The following is an 18,917-nucleotide window of genomic DNA, read 5'->3' as shown; positions in this document are numbered from 1 at the left end:
CCAGGATAAAGACATCACAAGTTGTGTGTGTATATGTATGTTTGTGTGTGTGCTTGCGTGCATGTATGCAGTCTGTGTGTGCCTCTGTGTGCGTCAGACGGGGGCAGACTGTCAAGGTTCAGCTCAGTCTGACCTGAGCCACTACCTGAGCAGAGGGGCTCTGGACATATTTTAGCTCCCTTTGTCTGTGACAAATGGCTGAGCTCTAAAAGCCCTGTCCATGGTGCTGAAGGCTGCAGTGATGAATGAGGCGGGTCCTGTCTGATAAATCCTCCATGTCACTCTGCCCCTGACAAACATTCATCATGTCATGGTATTTTTATGTTCGGGACTCCAGCATCGGATCCTTAATGAAACAAATATAATGCGATTTCCCCGATTTCGACTGCTTTGGAGCGAGCTTTAACCGGCAGACTTCCCTTGCAGAGCGTTGTCATTGGGACATTATGTCTTTCCGCCCTGGTTCTCTACATGGCTGTGTTACTGACCTTGCTGGGCTTTTTCAGACCACGGACCTCTGTCTAAAGAATGAACATGTTCCTAATGAGCCAGTTAATGAGGCTGTATTAGGGTGTATCTGGGAATAGCAATGTAGGCTCAAATACATACACAAACTCATATAATACAGTATATTCACATTGTGTTAAAACAGGCTTTTTTGCTCTTATATGAAATGCTGTGTGATCATTATCAAGGTTTCCTGGCAATATAAAGGTCAGGAACACAGAAGGTTGCAGGAAATGTCACATCACAAGGCTGTATAGTGTTTTCATCAAGTCCACTGTGATGATTATCATGTTGAGTGATAATACAATTCTTTCAGCACTCTGAAGAAAGGGGAGAGGCGGGAGTAACCCTATGATTGCAAAGAAACGTTGACGTTTATTTTATTTTTTCTCAGCACAGATTCTTATCTCAGTCCCAGTTGTGCCCAGATATCACAGACAGTACAGTCAATATAAAAATGGCTTTAATAATTTTACACCCAAAGCAAGAACACAACGTTTTTTTAAAATGTTTATATGCCAAAAATATTAAGAATGTATTTTCACTAAAAGTACTTGAGATTAGCTTGTGAGTCTGAAGATATGACATGGCCTTGTTGTTATTTCTCTGCAGTAGTTCTTATGTACTTCTTGTGTACTTCTTGTGTACTTCTTGTGTACTTCTTGTAGTAGGCACTTACCGGGGCATAACAACCCACTGAGCACTGACGTCCGTTCAACGTCTAGTTTTGATTTTCATTTGGTTGAGTTATCAACTAATGTGAATTAAATGTGAAATCAACAAAAAATTCCACCATGTCATTGTATTTAGGTTAAACATTGGGGGGAAATGACAAAATACCTGTTGATGCCATTTTTCAAATCCAATCAGTTTTCCACGTTGATTCAACGTCATCACATGACATTTTTGTTGTTGTTGAAATTAAGTGGATAACAATGTTGATTTAACCAGTTTTTGCCCAGTGGGAAACCACTGTTCGTCATTCCTCTCTAGGAGATGTCAGGACAGACAACAACATTCAGACCATGAACTCACCATCAACTCAACGTCTGCCTCGTCAAGATTCTTAAATTCTTCTGCAAACACTTGCAAACAACCCTTTCTTAAATGCCCTCTCTATATACTGTACCCATACGCAGTATAATTGTATTTAGCATGATGATGTTGTTATTATGAGAGTGATTTGTTTCTGCCATTATTAATATCACACCAGTTTACTGTCCAGATATTACACCAGAGGATTTATGTTTATATTAGCGGATAGAATATATAACAATTTATCCATGAAAAAACACAAATCCTCTCTTTCTAAATAGAAAAAAGGGTATATTCATCAAACGTTTTACACTATAGTCATTATTATCATCGTCTATTCTACTACATAGTTCCTCCGTTATAGACAGTTGTCATCTCCAGCTCGCCTATGGATGTTGTACAGCACAGACGCTATTGCTTGGGGACCGCAAGGAGAGAGAACACACTTAGCAGTCAATTACAAGAGAGAGAGAACACCATCGTCCTCATCTTCTCTTACTCTATCTGTACTCTGTGAAGAACCCAGGGATGTCGAAACTGTGTGTTTTAGCTGGGAAAACAATCTCCCTGGTGGTGTTAGCTTGATAAAGCAATTGTTATAGAGCCGCCACGTCAGATACTATGTTGTAACCGAGAGAGTGGTCTGTCTCCCTCCTACCGGTTACTCCTCAATTCAATGATGGTGTATATTTTCCCAGAATGTCAGAGTCAAAGCTTAAAGGATGCAGATGCACATTTTAAAACAGTTTACTGCAAGCTTATCCTTTTTTTATACACCTTGTCCATTCTTTGCGATTGTGTGGTAAGCTCCACGGGGGTTTAGTTCTTTAAAAGGCATTGTCAGATACATTTATGACTGTGGGTTTCACTTCCACCGCGGTTGGCAGTCCTTTCCCTGAGACCCACAGCCTCGTAAAAGGAGAGTGCAGGCCAGCCACCGGCGTCAGGGACACTTTGGAGCGGCATTTCCTTAAATCCCCACAAAGGTGGTGGTTCCTCAGAGACACATAAATAAGCAGACAGGCCACTGAAATCACGGCGAGAAGCACACCAAAGACAGCGATTACTGCCGCGTGCCACTTTTCAGTGTCCTTGGCCGCCAGCTCTAATCCCTTTGTGGTGACATTGACACATTTGGTGTCGTGTTTGTAGAGGATGCCGCGGATGTCCACACACACCTTGTACTGGGTGGCGGGAGTCAGATGTGTGAGATTGTACACTTTCACATCAGACGGTACGCGTGCAGTGAACGCCATGGTCGGGCGGTTGGGGTCGGAAGCCGTGTACCACTTTATGTTAGGAGCCAGACCGCCATGGGCGGCTTTCCAGGCCACCAGGACCGAGTTGGTCTGCACTGATTTGATGTTGACATCCAAAGAGCCGTTGGCAGGTCGGGGGAAGTATCCATCCACCTCCACAGAGACTGACTTCAGGTCTGCGCCGACTAGATTGTGGGCAACACAGGTGTACAGGCCAGCCTCGTTCTCTGTTACGTCGTAGATGTCAAATGTTCCTTCTGGGTGCATGTAGTACTTATCTGAAACGGTATTGGGCAGGACCCTGGTACCAGAAGGCGTGATCCAGTAGATGTCCGGTTCGGGTTCGGCAAAGGCCCGGCAGTGGAGCGACACCGAACTCCCGTTGTCAACGCTAACGTGCCCGGGCATGCTTTCAGGGGAGATGAGAGGCAGACAGATCTCTGTCATCTCCCTGAAGTGGACCTGCCGGACATGCTGGCCCTCGTACTCGGGAGGCTCCACACAGAAGAGAGAATCCGGTTCCATAAAGCGTATGTTGGTCTTGTTCATGTTCATCCAGCGGACCACACAGTCGCAGCGGATGGGGTTGCTGTGCATGCTCACCTCCCGCAGGTTGGGGAGGGACTCCACGGTAATCCTGTGTAGGGCGCTAAGCGCGTTCCCATTCAGCATCAACGTCTCCAGCCTGGGCAGTTTGTAGAAAGCATTGGGGTGGATGTAGGAGAGCTTGGGATTGTTGGTGGCCTCAATCTTAGTCAGTTCGGGGAGGTTGTTTAGGGCGAAGCTGTCGATAGAGACCAGTTCCGGCATGCTGTTAATTCCCAGCTCTTTGAGGTGGAGCATGTCTGCAAAATCTCCCCTCTGTATCCTCCCGATGGGATTCTTGTTAAGATCCAGAAACTTGAGGTTCTTTAGGTTCCGCAGAGCTGCGTGGGGAACTTCGGGAAAGGTGTTGTCGTAGAACGAGATGCTCTCCAAGTTGTCGAGGCCAGATAGAGCGCCGTCGGGTAACTGCGATAGGTTCATCCTGGTCAGAACTAGACTTCTGAGATTACGAAGGGGCTTGAAGTTCATGTCTTGAACGGAGGTTATCGGATTCTCCCCAATCATGAGTATTTCCAGATTGGGCATGGTGTCGAACCACTCACTACTCATCGTCTGCAGCTTGTTGGAGTTGAGGTGGAGCCGGAGGAGATTGTGGAGGCCCTGGAATGCTGTGGGGGAGATGGATGAGATCAGGTTGTGGTTCATGTAAAGCTCCTGAAGGTTGGCCAGCTCTGCCAGGCAGCTATCTGGGAGCTGGCGTATCCAGTTCTCCTCCATGTGTAAGGACAGCAGCTGAGGCAGCCGCCCGAGGTGGATGTCACTCATTGAGGATAAGTTGTTTTGCGACAAGTCAATCTCTGTGATGTTGGCCAGGTAATCCAAAGATTTCTCAATCTTTGCAATGTTGTTGGTCTGCAGCAATAGCACTTGTGTGTCTGTTGGTAATCTCCCAGGCAGAGTGAAAAGTCCCAAGTCATTACAGTCAACAATTGGGGCCTCCATGTAGACGGAGCTGGGAGAGAACCAGGGTCTGATTTCACACACACATAGCTGAGGGCAATCGACTCTCTCCTCAGAGGCCAGAACAAAGGCAGTCATGGCAAGGCCCATGAAGAAACGATCCACAAATGACACGTCCTTCATATTGGCCCGATTCCCTCCAGTAAGTAATTGGTCTTTGTAGATTAAGTGGTCTGAGCTGTTAACTTCACAAATAATTCATCATTTGTTGCTGTTGCTATAGCGACTCACTACCCCCCACTGGTAGGGAGGGTATCCCAGGGGGCTTTTGTTTTGTTGTGGTTGTGCGGGTGTGGCCGCTCAATTTTCCCTCCTGGGCATACAGGTTGGGGTCAAGACTTTGGTTGTGCAGGCCCAAGTAGATGACGATGAACATATACCTCAGGAAGCTACGGTCCTGCTAAGCACATCTGGGTTAGCCTCCATTAACGCTCTGCTTTCTTTTGAAGATGAATCACATCCATCTCTCTGCCTCGTTACTAGCTCCCAGCATTGTTTAAATGAGTCCATTCCCACCTGTAAAAGAAGAGGGGGAGAAAAACTGTAAATACCATGACAGAAAACCTGGGTTCATTATACAAAATGGGATTTAGGCACATTGCCATTTGTTATAGAGGCACATGGATGTGTGTTGACATTTACATTGCATGGCCCTTCAAGACACATCAGCATGGATTCAGATCTGCTTGACCTATTGCATGTCATTTGGGGTCAGTTCTGTGCCCTCCTGATATAGCATTAAAGGATACATTTATGAGGCTTGAGTGCCTTTAGAGTTAAAGCGAGAAGTCTTTATTCAATTCTTAAATGGCAGGTTGCATAGGCTTAACGAGATACTTCAGGATTTTGGCAATGTGGCCCTTTATCAAGAGTCAGATGAACTCATGGATACCATTTTTATGTCTGTTTGCATTTTATTTTATTTTATTCTAACTACCAGTGATGTTTTTGCCTTTAGGCCTGGCTCGCAGTCTGCGTTCCAATTCATCCCAAAGGTGTACGATGGGGTTGAGGTCAGGGCTCTGTGCAGGCCAGTCAAGTTCTTCCACACCAATCTCTATAAACCATTTCTGTATATGGACCTCACTTTGTGCATGGGAGCGTTGTCATGCTGAAAGAGGAAAGGGCCTTCCCCAAACTGTTGCCACAAAGTTGGAAGCACAGAATCCTCTAAAATGTCATTGTATGTTGTAGCGTTAAGATTTCCCTTCACTGGAACTAAGGGGCTTAGCCCGAACCATGAAAAACAGCCCAGACCAGTATTCCTCCTCCACCAATCATTACAGTTGGCACTATGCATTGGGGAAGGTAGCGTTCTCCTGGCATCTGCCAAACCCAGATTCGTCCACTGGACTGCCACATTGTGAAGCGTGATTCATCACTCCAAGAGAACATGTTTCCACTGCTCCAGAGTCTATCTTCGATCTTAGGCTTGTGCGTGGCTGCTCAGCCATGGAAACCCATTTAATGAAGCTCCAGCGGCAGTTTGTAGCTCAGTAGTGAGTGTTGTGCTTCAGCACTCAGCGGTCCCATTCTGTGAGCTTGTGTGGCCTACCACTTCGCTGCTGAGCCGTTGTTGCTCCTAGATGTCTTCACTTCACAATAACTGCACTTACAGTTGACAAGGGCAGCTCTAGCAGGGCAGAAATTTGACGAACTGACTTGTTGGAAAGGTGGCATCCTATAACAGTACCACGTTGAAAGTCACTGAACTCTTCAGTAAGGCCATTCTACTGCCAATGTTTGTCTATGGAGATTGTATGGCTGTGTGCTCGATTTTATACACGTGTCAGCAACGGATGTGTCTGAAATTGCCGAATCCACTAATTTGAAGGGGTGTCCACATACTTTTCTATACATAATGTTTATTACTAGGGAAAATACGGATGGGAAAAACATTAAGCAAATGTAGTAAAAAGTACCTCTTTCATTTACAAGTACTCATGAACACTTCACGCTATGAAAATGAATATTTATCAGCATGCACTTTCACAAAATATTGCTGCGTTTCTGTATATTGTTTCCTCTCTTTGCTTCCCTTTCTACAGTTAGGCTGCTGCTCCTTGTCATTTGTCATACATAAACACTTTTTACTGAACAACTGGGTTTGATGGTGCTTGTCATAACCTGGGCTGCAGAGCAACAAAACGCCAGACAGAGCCACAAGACGGAGAGAAGAAAAAGGGAAAGGGGGAAAGAGAGAAATATAGAGGGAATGAGAGAGAGAGAGAGAGAGAGAGAGAGAGAGAGAGAGAGAGAGAGAGAGAGGAGGGGTGCACTGCACCAGAGACATTCCATCATCCTCATTTCTGTTTCCACCCCAGTACTCCGAGACTACGATGGAGGGGAGCAAGTCCGAACGGTGCTTCAAAAACACCGCAGTCAGCCACGATGGCAAAACACTGCCCACTGTTGGAGTGTGTGGCTGAGAATGTGGTTTTCGATGAGGTAGGACGAGGGGTGAGGGTGGAAGAGCGGTGAGAGAAGGTGGGGGGCACCTGGCACTTTAATAAGTGGTATACCCAGAGCAATCTGAAAAACATGGTTACCCTCGCTTTCGCTCGGGAAGCAATGACTCTCCTTGTAATAGCTCTGCGCTAAATCTTCACTTACAACTGTAATGTTCTTCTATGGTGTTTTGGGTTCTCACCCCCTGTTTCCTCTTATTCCTGTGTTTACTAATCACAATTAGAGGCACCTTAATGTGTCGGGGCTAAGCGTTACTGCATCCATCGCATGTTCCATCACAGCGGGTAGCCATTGTTGGATCCCTTAGGGTCTGCTGCGTTGTTATACTGTTGGTCACCCGCCTTGCCTGCTAATTGGCTAAATAAGACATTCATTGGATATGACTTCCATTGGGTGATCAATATCTTTGTGAGTCAACCGGGCCCGTTCACTGCAGCCACAAAATGGAGGCTTTGAACATACAGTCAGAACGAGGAATCTGGGGGGGTCTGTAAAAAAAAAAAGAAAAGACAAAAGAAGGAGCTGCCACACAATACATTCAATGGAGCCATACTTTCTTCCTGGATTCCTTCAGATTTGGCACGGCGATATGGCATCCGGATGTTGGAACGGTTAGCAAGGTAGCCTAAAGTGCTGAGGTGTTGATTGTACAGCGGAACAAAGCGCTGTGTTCATGTCCATTTAACGTCACTTCTTAATAGTCCCTCCTACACATGAAATGTAGCCTATTGTATGATTATGTTGAGGTTAGAGGTGGATTTCAAATGGTGTGGTGTGCCTGGAAAACATAACAAACAGCGTTTGCTCAGTACTTACTCATGTGTGAGTAAATTGGAGTAATGATAATCGCAACTTGATTCATGAAAATGGAAGTTTTGCCCTACAATTTATTTCTGGTTGTGTTCACACCATGCATAATATTTTCTTAGCCTCTCCCGTTGTGTAATGACAAGAGGGCTAGAACTATTCCACACACTGCAGCGCTGTTGCTTTTCCCTCCACACATAATCATAAATAATACAGGTGTTTAGCCTTCACTTATGGACAAGGTTAAACTTCCCGAGTACCAGTACTTTAGGGAAGTCAGATGATCTATTGTATGAGTGTGCATCGAGCGTCCTATTTAATAAATGAATTGAAACATCACACAGAATGTTGAGAGACGGGTGTTATTGGTGATGTGCTCTTTGGCGATACTGTTCAATCAACAATAAGCTTCAAAATGTTCAGACATCCCTTCTAAACCGAACCTAATTCAACCCCCATGCTCTCTCTGCTTTTATGCTGATGCTGACCACTTTCATGATAGAAACAAAATACCTGAATTACTTCAACATTATATCTGTAACTTAATAATGTTAAGTAAGTCCACTTACTAATGTTTAATTCATGACCCAACGGTGAGGTGGATGTCTCTGTGCTCTGCTGCTCTACTGTCCAACAGAACATTAAGAGACATTCGTCTGGGGATAGGGAAATGGGGAATTGGAGGTGACACCGACAGAACCTTCAAGCCAGGCTACAGCATTTGAAACGTTTAGGACAATGCCTGCTTCATAAGAAAATGGTGTAAAAGAGATGACGATACGAAATCACTAGGTTTAAATAGCCCATTCAGCGGTATTCAGTCTCCTAGCCTTATAATCCAAACGTGAGAAAGTGGACATGTTGGAAATACTACCCCACGCACTGTGTAAGGTAGGAATATCCTCTAGCTCCTGTAAACTACACACTACACACAGCCTGCAACAGTGTGTGTGGCAAAAGGCTCGTACACTTAACTACTCTCCGTAGACCAGAATTCAAGTGTTTACAGCACTTGAACTAACATGTCAGTGTGAAATCAGGTCAAGTTGGTTTTCCCCCCTTTCAATACAGAATTAATTTGCCCCACAATATACTGTTTAATTACCAGTAGTTAACAGGAAGGAATAGGGAAAATAGTAAAAAAAAATAGTAAAAAATGACTGCCAGGGTCTCAATACCATCACATTAACCTCCAGTGACCTGAGGAAGTCGTAGTGGCATTAAACACCTTAGCCCAAGACAGATGAGGGAAATCAGCCCATTTAAGCTGAGGTGAAAACAAGAGTTCCAAGGAACAAAGAGGAGAGGAGGGAAAACTGGAGCTTGTTTGGCGTTAAGTGGCAATAACTTGCATAACGCCTCGCGCTTCTCAGACAAAGAGGAATGCGGTTAATACCGAAGCCAAATGGAATTATAAGACGGATGCTCCTAATCAGAGTCCTGATGCAGTGCAGCATCAACAGAAGGGAGAAAGGCGAAGGGAGAAATAGAACTCTGGATTTGTCCTATGTGTCCTATGTGTCCTATGTGTCCTATGTGTCCTATGTACTAAAACCTTTCATTTGGCTCTTCGCTACGGCATTTTGGATTTGAGAACAAAAGTTTTATATGAGGTGACAGTACAGAATGTCACCTGTAATTTGAGGGTATTTTCTTACATACAGTATCTGTTTTACCATGCTGTGCTGCCATGTGTTTTGACTAAATGTAATACACTATAAATACATTTGTCCAAATATTTATGACGCCTTCAAATGAGTGGACTAGATACATATCTACTCGCTAGGGCTGCTGAATAAACTGCACCTACCAGCAACAGCGTGAAACTTATACAAAAAATAGGAACGCAAGGCTTTGTCGTTTTTTACAGAGATGTTTGGGGATCGACTAGGAATGCCTTGTCACTGCCATACACCGTGCCGAGAGACAATAGTTTCTTCTCCTTAATGAGTATGGATCAGAGTACATCCCCAATGATTTCTAGAACACCAACACATTCCAACTGTTCTGATTGGTCCTAGAAAGCAGCATTTTGAAAATTCTTAATTGGCTTTGATGCTCTGATTGGTTTAGAGATGATCCAATAACTGATGACTTTGTTTTGTACAACACCCCTCGTTTTCTCATTACCCCAAACGACTTCAACGATGGCAGTCTCAGACCGAGGTACGTAGTGAACATAGAGAAGCGGAAGAATTCCGTCCGGACTCTGTGACGGTATAACGCAGCCATGCCGCTGTGGCTCAGATCATCCTCAAGCAGCCAGCCTGCACTGTTCGTTTTGTGGCTAACTGCTTGTTTTTAAGTGAACTCCTAGTCTGGGGAGGTCGGCTGGGGTCAAGTGGAGATGAGGGGGGATCTGGAGAGGATTACTTTTGAACATGTACCTGCCACTTGTTTATGCCAATGTATTTATTAGTATGGAGGTGGAACGGGGATGTTGCGTTAGAGATCAACAAAATGTTGATTAAATGGATATTTCTCAACAGCATTAGAAACGTGGTCAAATTAGGCTGGGATCGAAAGGTGAGGAATATAGAGATCATTACGTTGGCAGTGTGCAGTCGCTAGTTGATATGATGTAAGTAATGAAAGGTACTGTCTTACGTATGAAATAAACATTACATTCTGTTCTGATCACGGGTTAGAAAAACCCCCGGGATGTACAGTAGATTCCCAAAATGAAACGGTGGATGTACTGCATCTATCGTAGGTGTTGAAAGGGAACATATTGGCCCTCAGGGATGTGATTATGTAGCCTATACCGTTTAGCCGGTAACAAGGAAGTATGATATCTGCTGAAAGGTAGACATTACCCTGGCAGGGCAAAACTGTTTCCCCGACATAAAGGTCATACGTAACTGGAAAGTAGGGCAGCAGAGGAATTGCCTGCTTTTTGCAGGAGAAATGGCCTGTGTATTTAAGAAATGGTTCACAGGAATTCTGATCCATTGGTTATAATCCTCAAAGGCTCTCTCTTCACCCCTCCTCCCTCTCTCTCTCTTCCTCTCCCGCTCTCTCCCTCTAATATCTCCCTTCCCTTCTCTCTTCTCATCCTACTCTCTCTCTTCACCCCTCCTCCCTCTATCTCTCTCTTCCTCTCCCGCTCTCTCCCTCTAATATCTCCCTTCCCTTCTCTCTTCTCATCCTACTCTCTCTCTCTCATTTCCTTCTCTCTTCTCATCCTACTCTCTCTCTCTCTCTCTCTCTCTCTCTCTCTCTCTCTCTCTCTCTCTCTCTCTCTCTCTCTCTCTCTCTCATTTCCTTCTCTCTTCTCATCCTGCTTTCTCTCATTCTTCTCTTCCCCAAATGAAACCACCATAGTGGGTTCCTCTCCTCTCCACCTCCACTCCTCCCCTCTTCTCCATTCAACCCATTAGCATCACTATCTCCAATAGAGGAAAGGCACTGTGTCTCCCTGACCTGCCTGTTTGACCGCCTGATTCCCTCCCAGTCTCCATGCCTGTCTGCCTGGCTGGCTATGTGCTGCATGGATAAGCGCATTGGTGGGTGGCTTTGTGAGCTTCCTGTCCCTTCCCCTGCCCTTCACCTCATTGATTTGCCATTACACTTTTTTTCTAAGGTCAGGGGAGAGTCCATTAAACGCTGGCTACTATGCAGTGTGTGTGCATAATTACGTTTTGTGTGGTGGTGTGAAAAGGGGAAAATGTTTCCCTTTACACCTGCTCTTGCATGGCCGCAAATCAGCAGCGAGTTACCAGTTAATGTGGAATCAATGTTCCAAATTAACCACAGGACACCCCAGGTCTGAGCTCAGCCTAGCTCAGCCGCGTGCCTCTCTTGCTCTACAGCCAGTGCCCTTGGGCTGAGTAAGGGAGAAACAGAGAGCACACACACAAAAGTCACATGCACACAAACATTCGCCTACAGGCAACTACAGACCACACACGAACGGACACATGCATGCCAAGGCACACACACACATGCACGTGTATAAGCACATGTGCACAGGGAAGTTAGCCCATCTGAATGACAGAATAAGGCATCCTTTTATAATCACACTAAGTCAGACATTGATAAGGTGAAAAACATTGTGAACACAGCAAACACTTATTTATCTCCCTAATGAAATCGAATGCTACCATGCTGTGCTGTCATGTGTTGCTGCCTTGCTATGTTTTTGTCTTAGGTCTTGTGTTGTCTCTCTTGTGATGTGTGTTTTGTCCTATATATATATATATATATATATATATTTATCCCAGCACCCATCCCAGCAGGAGGCCTTTTGGTAGGCCGTCACTGTAAATAAGAATTTGTTCTTAACTGACTTGCCTAGTTGAATAAAGGTCACTCATCTACATAATTCTCCTTGCAGTTGTTAACCAGAATGAAAGGAGGCAGCGATATCACTCCAAGCCGGGAGGAAATTGAATCTGCAGGTGCAAATGTGGCATGTTTCCTCCCTTGGATAGATAGATGCACAGCTATCTATATTTATAGAAATAATATAGATCTGGTCAAGAGGCCACAAGCCTGCAGGGACGAGGTTTCCTTCAGCAGACAGAATCAATCTTTACACGCCACTGAAACGCATTTCATTTCAGCTCGGCCTTCTTCACTATGATTTAATGGCTCTGGTACCTATTGTTTCCATTCGCCTGGGCTCCGAACAGGCCTGCGTAGGCACCTAGAAATGCAAGATGGTTTGCGATATCAGGTCTGAATTGGCTCGCTAGAGGTCTGTCTTTACTGACGTTGTCTAGTAACCGTGCACATTCACTGCCCTCCGTATGCATTTGGACAGTCAAGCTCAAATGACAAATGTATATAGTCCAGCATGTTGGATTTGAAATCAAATTGCTTTGATATGAGGCGACAGTATAGAATGTCACATTTTAATTTGAGGGTACGTTTATACATATCTGTTATACCATTTACTAATGACAAATTCACTTACAGTGTATCGAAGTAGTGAAAAGTCTAGTATTTGGTCCCATATGTCTTACACTACATCAAGCTTGTGACTCTACAAACATGGATGCATTTGCAGTTTGTTTTGGTTGTGTTTAGGGTCACGTTTCGGGCCAATAGTAACTGAATGGTGAATGATGACTGGAGTCATTTTCTTTCCAAGTGAGTAGATAAGACGTTTCTGAACACTTCTTACTGTATCCCGATAATGCCATGATTTTGAAAAATGATGAATGAATCATTAATAAAGATGATTGAGATTCCATTCAGAGGCTACAACAAAACCCTCTAACCTCTCACCATTATCAATAACAGAGGAGGTTAGCATTTTTTTGGGGGGTATGATCTTTAGTCATGATTTTGCGGGTATGAGCATCATTAGTCATGATTCCTTCATGATTGTCTAGAATCATGGTAGCATCCACATTAATGTAGAAGTGTTCGGGAACATCTAATTTTATTTACAATAAAATATACTCCAAAATGACACAATACATTCACCATTCAGTTCCTGTTGGGCAAAACAAACAACCAAAACGAACTGCAAATGCAACCAACACGTTTGTAGAGGCACAACTTTTGGCTATTGGTTATTGTGAGTGAATGGACCCGTAAATTATTGACTTGTGTCCACAACAATATCTCAGGTGAATAGGACATGCACAAATGTAATACACTTTAACTGAATTCTTCCAAATACTTATGACTTCTTCAAACGGGGGGGACTAGATACGTGAAGTTATTTCATTTCTTCATACTTGATATTTATGAACATACCCTCAAATAATTCTGCACATTTGGTCCAATAGCCTCATATGAAACATTTAAATCACAAATCCAACATGCTAGAGTTCAGCGCCAAATGTAAACTATTAGCTTCACTGTCCAAGTACATACCCAGGGGAATGTGTGTCAGTGTGTTTCTGCGTGCGTGCATGCATGTCCACTGTACACGCGTGTGTGTGTGTCTGCGTGCGTGTGTAAGTCTATGATGCATGTGTCTGCGTCTCCGTAAATCCATCACTCTGTCTGGGTAGCTCACGATTGCGTGTCTGCCTGGGTCTCAGTGGTATCCTGTCACTCCTAAGCAATAGCTTCTCATTAGCGTATCCAGGGCTACACATATTCATCTTGAATATTACGGAACACATCGTCAGCACAGCAGCAATCCTCAGATGTCTCTCCTCGATTTGAAAAGGCTATCTGCATAGGTCCCTCTTATCATGTTCCCTCTCTGATTAAAATCTCTTTTCCCTGAGACTTTAAGAGTTGCCTTTCAACGGATGAAAGGGTATCGCTACATTTCAACAACCTTTTCAGACAGGATTAGAACATCCTGTCTGTTTACATGCTGTGTCATTGATGCAGGTAAACAGCAACACTTTGATTTTTAATTTATACATGCTTTTCTTAATGTGTGCCCAACCCAAATCTGTTTGTAAGCAGAAGGCTGTCAGCTATGTTGGGCTGTTACTATACTTGTGTGCTTGAATGCTCTGAACTCTTCCCCTCTATCTGTCTGTCTGCACCACTGTTTACATGCTGTGTATTCAGGTATCAGAATCAAACCAGGGGCTTCTTGTAATACATCATTATGCAACTAACAAGTCATAAGGCGCAGTGTATTTTGACATTGAGTATAGGACTGAGAGTTAAACCCACACATCTTTGCTCCTCCTCATAGATAGATAGCCTAGAAAATTGTACTCAGGGTACATTTAAATTCTCCTCTAACTACATACACCCACACGCTGGCACACTTCACTGTATTAGGCTATTGTGTGAGAGAAACCTATTTAAATCCTGTTTCATATAGGCCCAATGTAATGTAGCCCTAACTTGATCAATATACCTGTTAACACTGTACTCTGCTGCAAGAGTTGTTGGGGGAAAAAAAGAGTTGTTTGGGGAAAAAAGAGTTGTTGGGGAAAAAAGAGTTGTTGGGGAAAAAAGAGTTGTAGGGGGAAAAAAAGAGTTGTTTGGGGAAAAAAAGAGTTGTAGGGGGAAAAAATAGTTGTTTGGGGAAAAAAAGAGTTGTTTGGGGAAAAAAAGAGTTGTTTGGGGGAAAAAAGAGTTGTTGGGGATAAAAAGAGTTGTTGGGGAAAAAAGAGTTGTTGGGGGAAAAAAGAGTTGTTGGGGGAAAAAAGAGTTGTTGGGGAAAAAAGAGTTGTTGGGGAAAAAACGAGTTGTAGGGGAAAAAAAGAGTTGTTTGGGGGAAAAAAGAGTTGTTTGGGGAAAAAAGAGTTGTTGGGGGAAAAAAGAGTTGTTGGGGAAAAAAAGAGTTGTAGGGGAAAAAAAGAGTTGTTTGGGGAAAAAAAGAGTTGTTTGGGGAAAAAAATAGTTGTTTGGGGGAAAAAAGAGTTGTTGGGGATAAAAAGAGTTGTTGGGGAAAAAAGAGTTGTTTGGGGAAAAAATAGTTGTTTGGGGAAAAAAAGAGTTGTTTGGGGAAAAAAGAGTTGTTGGGGAAAAAAAGAGTTGTTGGGGATAAAAAGAGTTGTTGGGGGAAAAAAAGAGTTGTTGGGGGAAAAAGAGTTGTTGAGGAACAAAAGAGTTGTTTGGGGAAAAAAGAGTTGTTTGGGGAAAAAATAGTTGTTTGGGGAAAAAAAGAGTTGTTTGGGGAAAAAAATAGTTGTTGGGGAAAAAAATAGTTGTTGGGGATAAAAAGAGTTGTTGGGGAAAAAAGAGTTGATGGGGGGAAAAAAGAGTTGTAGGGGAAAAAAGAGTTGTTTGGGGAAAAAAAGAGTTGTTGGGGAAAAAAAGAGTTGTTTGGGGAAAAAAATTGTTGTTGGGGAAAAAAAGAGTTGTTTGGGGAAAAAAATAGTTGTTGGGGAAAAAATAGTTGTTTGGGGAAAAAAAGAGTTGTTGGGGGAAAAAAAGAGTTGTTTGGGGAAAAAAAGAGTTGTTGGGGAAAAAAGAGTTGTTGGGGGAAAAAATAGTTGTTGGGGAAAAAAGCAATGATGTATTTTGAACTAAATTAAATCACCATTTGACTTGAGGATTTTTATTCCCACCTGAGAGGGAGAAGTAATTATATGTTTAGGGCTCTGACTCTTAAAATCCCAGGCTAAACACATACAGCATTACAGATTAACTCAGTAAAGTGAATAGAAATACTAATTTAAAGAGAAGGGGATTATAGATGGGTTGGCTGACAACGTCACAAAAATGATGTGCACGCATTCGACGTGGACGAAGGAGCGTTTTGTTATGATTCTTACTGGTCAGAAAGCTATCAACAATGACAAGAACCTACCATGTGGAGAATTGTACGTGGCTCGTTTCAGCTCGTTGTATGTTGTTATTGATACCATGTCTTGTTTTGAGGTGGTTTGACTGATGTCATGTCTATGCTAATATGGCAAAGCTTCTGCAAAAAAAAAAATAATAACTGTGATGATGAATTTGAGAGACAACAAGTGCTCACTGTACAAATGCATTTATGTTTCCAATGAACATTTGGAGACTAAATGTAGTTTCAATGTTGTTAACAGTCTAAGCCAACCCCGTCTGGTTTGCCCCATGTTGCTAAACAACCAACCCATCTATAAACTTACACAGAGCTCTGATGACAACATCAAAATGTAAGGTAAACAGTACTGTATGCATTGTACAGTAGACTAGGCTACATATGAATTGTGTTACATGGAGACCGGCTACTGTGCAAATACTCTGCTACACAGAGCGATGGGATGTGGTGGCCTTGGATAGGCGTGCCAGGCACACTGTTTGGTCTGCCATTTTCCCACCACAGGATGAAGATGGTCTCCATCAGAGGCCAATTACAATGCTAAAATGGTGGTTAGGTTTCATGGTGAGCATTGAGCAATGCTATATCATTTCATATTGAATAGCTGTTGGTTTGGCTTCTGTCTGGAAGAGGGGGGTTCTGGACCTACTGTGCCCATGTTCAGTATAAACTCCATTGGTGTTCAGAAGCACCAAGGTAGACTGACTCACTGATCCAGCAACAGGGTAAACACTGTCAATGGACAACTGTGCCTCATATATGGGATACATTATAGTAAACCTTACATGTTGACCTCTCATTTGAATATTCCATGAGCGTTGGAGAGAGAGAGAGAGAGAGAGAGAGAGAGAGAGAGAGAGAGAGAGAGAGAGAGAGAGAGAGAGAGAGAGAGAGAGAGAGAGAGAGAGAGAGAGAGATAGAAACGCCCCAATGCAGTTAAGGGATTAGAGACTCGTTGCTTCTCTCTCTAAATCCTGCAAGGTGTAGGTCAGGCTCCGCAGATATGTGGTTAAGTGATTGTGTTCAATGTGGACTATGCTCTGCAGCTAAGATGTCTCGCCGTGACAGGGGTAATTACGCAAAAGCTCCGGATGCAACGTGCAGAAATGGTGCTGAAGCGAATGGATCTATCTGATACACCATGCATCGTGGGAGTGTGTGGGTTTGCGTGTGTGTTGTGTGTGTTGCGTACAGCCCCGGGATAGGCCTATTAGTTATTTCGTGGCAGGTAGCTACTGAGAACGAGTTATCTTTGATAGCAACAGGATGATTCAACGGAGAGCAAAGCGAGAGGGGAGGGAGAGTTTGCCACCATTCTGAGGGTTTCTAGACGTGCCTTGTGTGCGCGCTCTCTAAAATGCATCCGCAACAGGACGCACATCATAGCATAAATATACGCACAAATACACCTGCTTCACACACACATATATATATTCGACGTCGTATCTTTTTGGTGTGAATTCATTCATATTCCATTTCCATTATAAAGCACATTCTGCATAGTTGCGCAAAAGCTTTCCTGCCTCTGAAGGTTCGAGAACAATCAGTAGTAGCCTTCCAAGCTATCATGCTTGTCCGATTGTTACATTTGCAGTAAAACATAACGGTAACCATTTGGATACATACTATTTTATATAGCTTAGCAACACCTTTCTCGTTATACTATTATTTACTGTCTCGTCAAAGCCTTCCCCAAACCAGATATTTCCCGTTAACTTCTTGGAAATACGTCGTGCAACAGTGGCGATATGGAATACGCTCCACATATCTGCTCTCTAGATGACTGAATACATATTGGAGAAAGGGGGGAACTCACCCGCAGTAGTCATCTTCATCGACCGATATGTATCCCCTATACCCCCATCTAGTGCACTGGTCCAGAGACGGAGGAGAGAAAGCGCGCAACACAGACAAGCCTAGACGGCAGCTTGTTATTTTTACGCAGTTGGAGAGACCAGCTCCAGCTTTTCCTTCTTCCCAGTGTTGTTCCCTATCAGAAAACGGAAAGTCCACAAGCAGAGAGAGCTGTTGGGTTGGTAGAAGAGCCTCTATCCCCCGTGTCCTTTTCCACGGTGGTTAACGGCGCATCTCCCCCTCGATCAGCTGTCACAGAGACATGGTGCTTTCTGCTCAACACTCATTAATTTCGGAACAACCCCGGCTCTCCAGAGAACAGCCAATAGCGTCAGAGATCCAGGCACGGCGCTCGCAGCATCCCGCGTCTGGTTGGCTGAATTCACACGTCTGTCCTTTCTTCGACCCTCTCTTCCAGGGAGTCTTGAAGCAATAAGGAGGGAAATGAGATGAGGGTGCAGGAAGAAAATGGATATCTGTACCTATTAGAGCTCGCGCTCGGACTGAGTCCCAGGGGGATTTGAACACATTGTTCTACAAACGGATGTTCCTGCTGGGTCGGAGAGGTTATCCCTCACCTTGGAGAATGAGATATATCTCGCCTGTCGGAGTCCTGAAGTTCAGAAGCTCCGTTCCTGTGTGGTTTATCAGTGGTTTGGAACAGATAGTCTGGATTCCCACACCCTCTGTGCATCAGGTCCTGGAGACATTTGGGACGTGTTGCTTTCCCTTTTGGTGCCATTTTGTCATAACATGCATTTATTAAGTAGTTACTTCCTTGTAATAACTCCTGGGATGAATCACGTAAAACATCATTTAGCTTCTCATAATGAGAAGTTCTCGACTTCTAAAGTGCCCTTACTTTGTCAAGGCTTCAGCGGCCATCAACCCCCTAGCTTTCAGGAAGGAGCCAACTCCATTTTCAGGGATGAATGAATTGTGAAGGAAGTTGTCCTTAAGCTGGCTTCGCACTTTTTACCACCCATGCTCAGACCTTCAGAGTTGACCCAGGGGACTGCACACACACACGTTCATAATAAAACTCTCAATGGAGTGAATGGCAGTGATTTTATGTGGTGCATGACTAGTAGGGGAGAATGGGGTAAACTGAGCCAAAGTGTTAGTTGAGCCACCCATTGTTTCTAAACAATACACAACATGAATCATGTGACCAACTACACTACCAGTCAAACGTTTTAGAACACCTACTTATTCAAGGGTTTTTCTTTATATTTACTATT

At 43.8% G+C, this 18,917-nt stretch overlaps 1 protein-coding gene across 1 annotated transcript; it reads right to left on the bottom strand.

Annotated features, from left to right (window-relative positions):
• Window positions 1–857: 857 nt before the first annotated feature.
• On the bottom strand, window positions 858–17,942 carry LOC118366219 (leucine-rich repeat neuronal protein 3-like). The gene is made up of 2 exons (XM_035748726.2): window positions 17,639–17,942; window positions 858–4,883 (listed from the first exon to the last, which is right to left on the bottom strand). The coding sequence occupies exon 2, from the start codon at window positions 4,488–4,490 to the stop codon at window positions 2,370–2,372; it is 2,121 nt and encodes a 706-aa protein (XP_035604619.2). The 5' UTR covers window positions 4,491–4,883; window positions 17,639–17,942; the 3' UTR covers window positions 858–2,369.
• Between the last annotated feature and the right edge of the window lie 975 nt (window positions 17,943–18,917).

This window comes from Oncorhynchus keta, chromosome 33 (assembly GCF_023373465.1).
Source record: "Oncorhynchus keta strain PuntledgeMale-10-30-2019 chromosome 33, Oket_V2, whole genome shotgun sequence".
Lineage (NCBI taxonomy): Eukaryota > Metazoa > Chordata > Actinopteri > Salmoniformes > Salmonidae > Oncorhynchus > Oncorhynchus keta.
Note: the sequence above shows the minus strand (reverse complement) of the source record. Positions and strands in the feature narration are given on the sequence as shown.

Excerpts from the sequence above, each read along its gene's own strand:
- LOC118366219 (XM_035748726.2), bottom strand. The coding sequence starts at position 4,490 with ATGAAGGACGTGTCATTTGTGGATCGTTTCTTCATGGGCCTTGCCATG.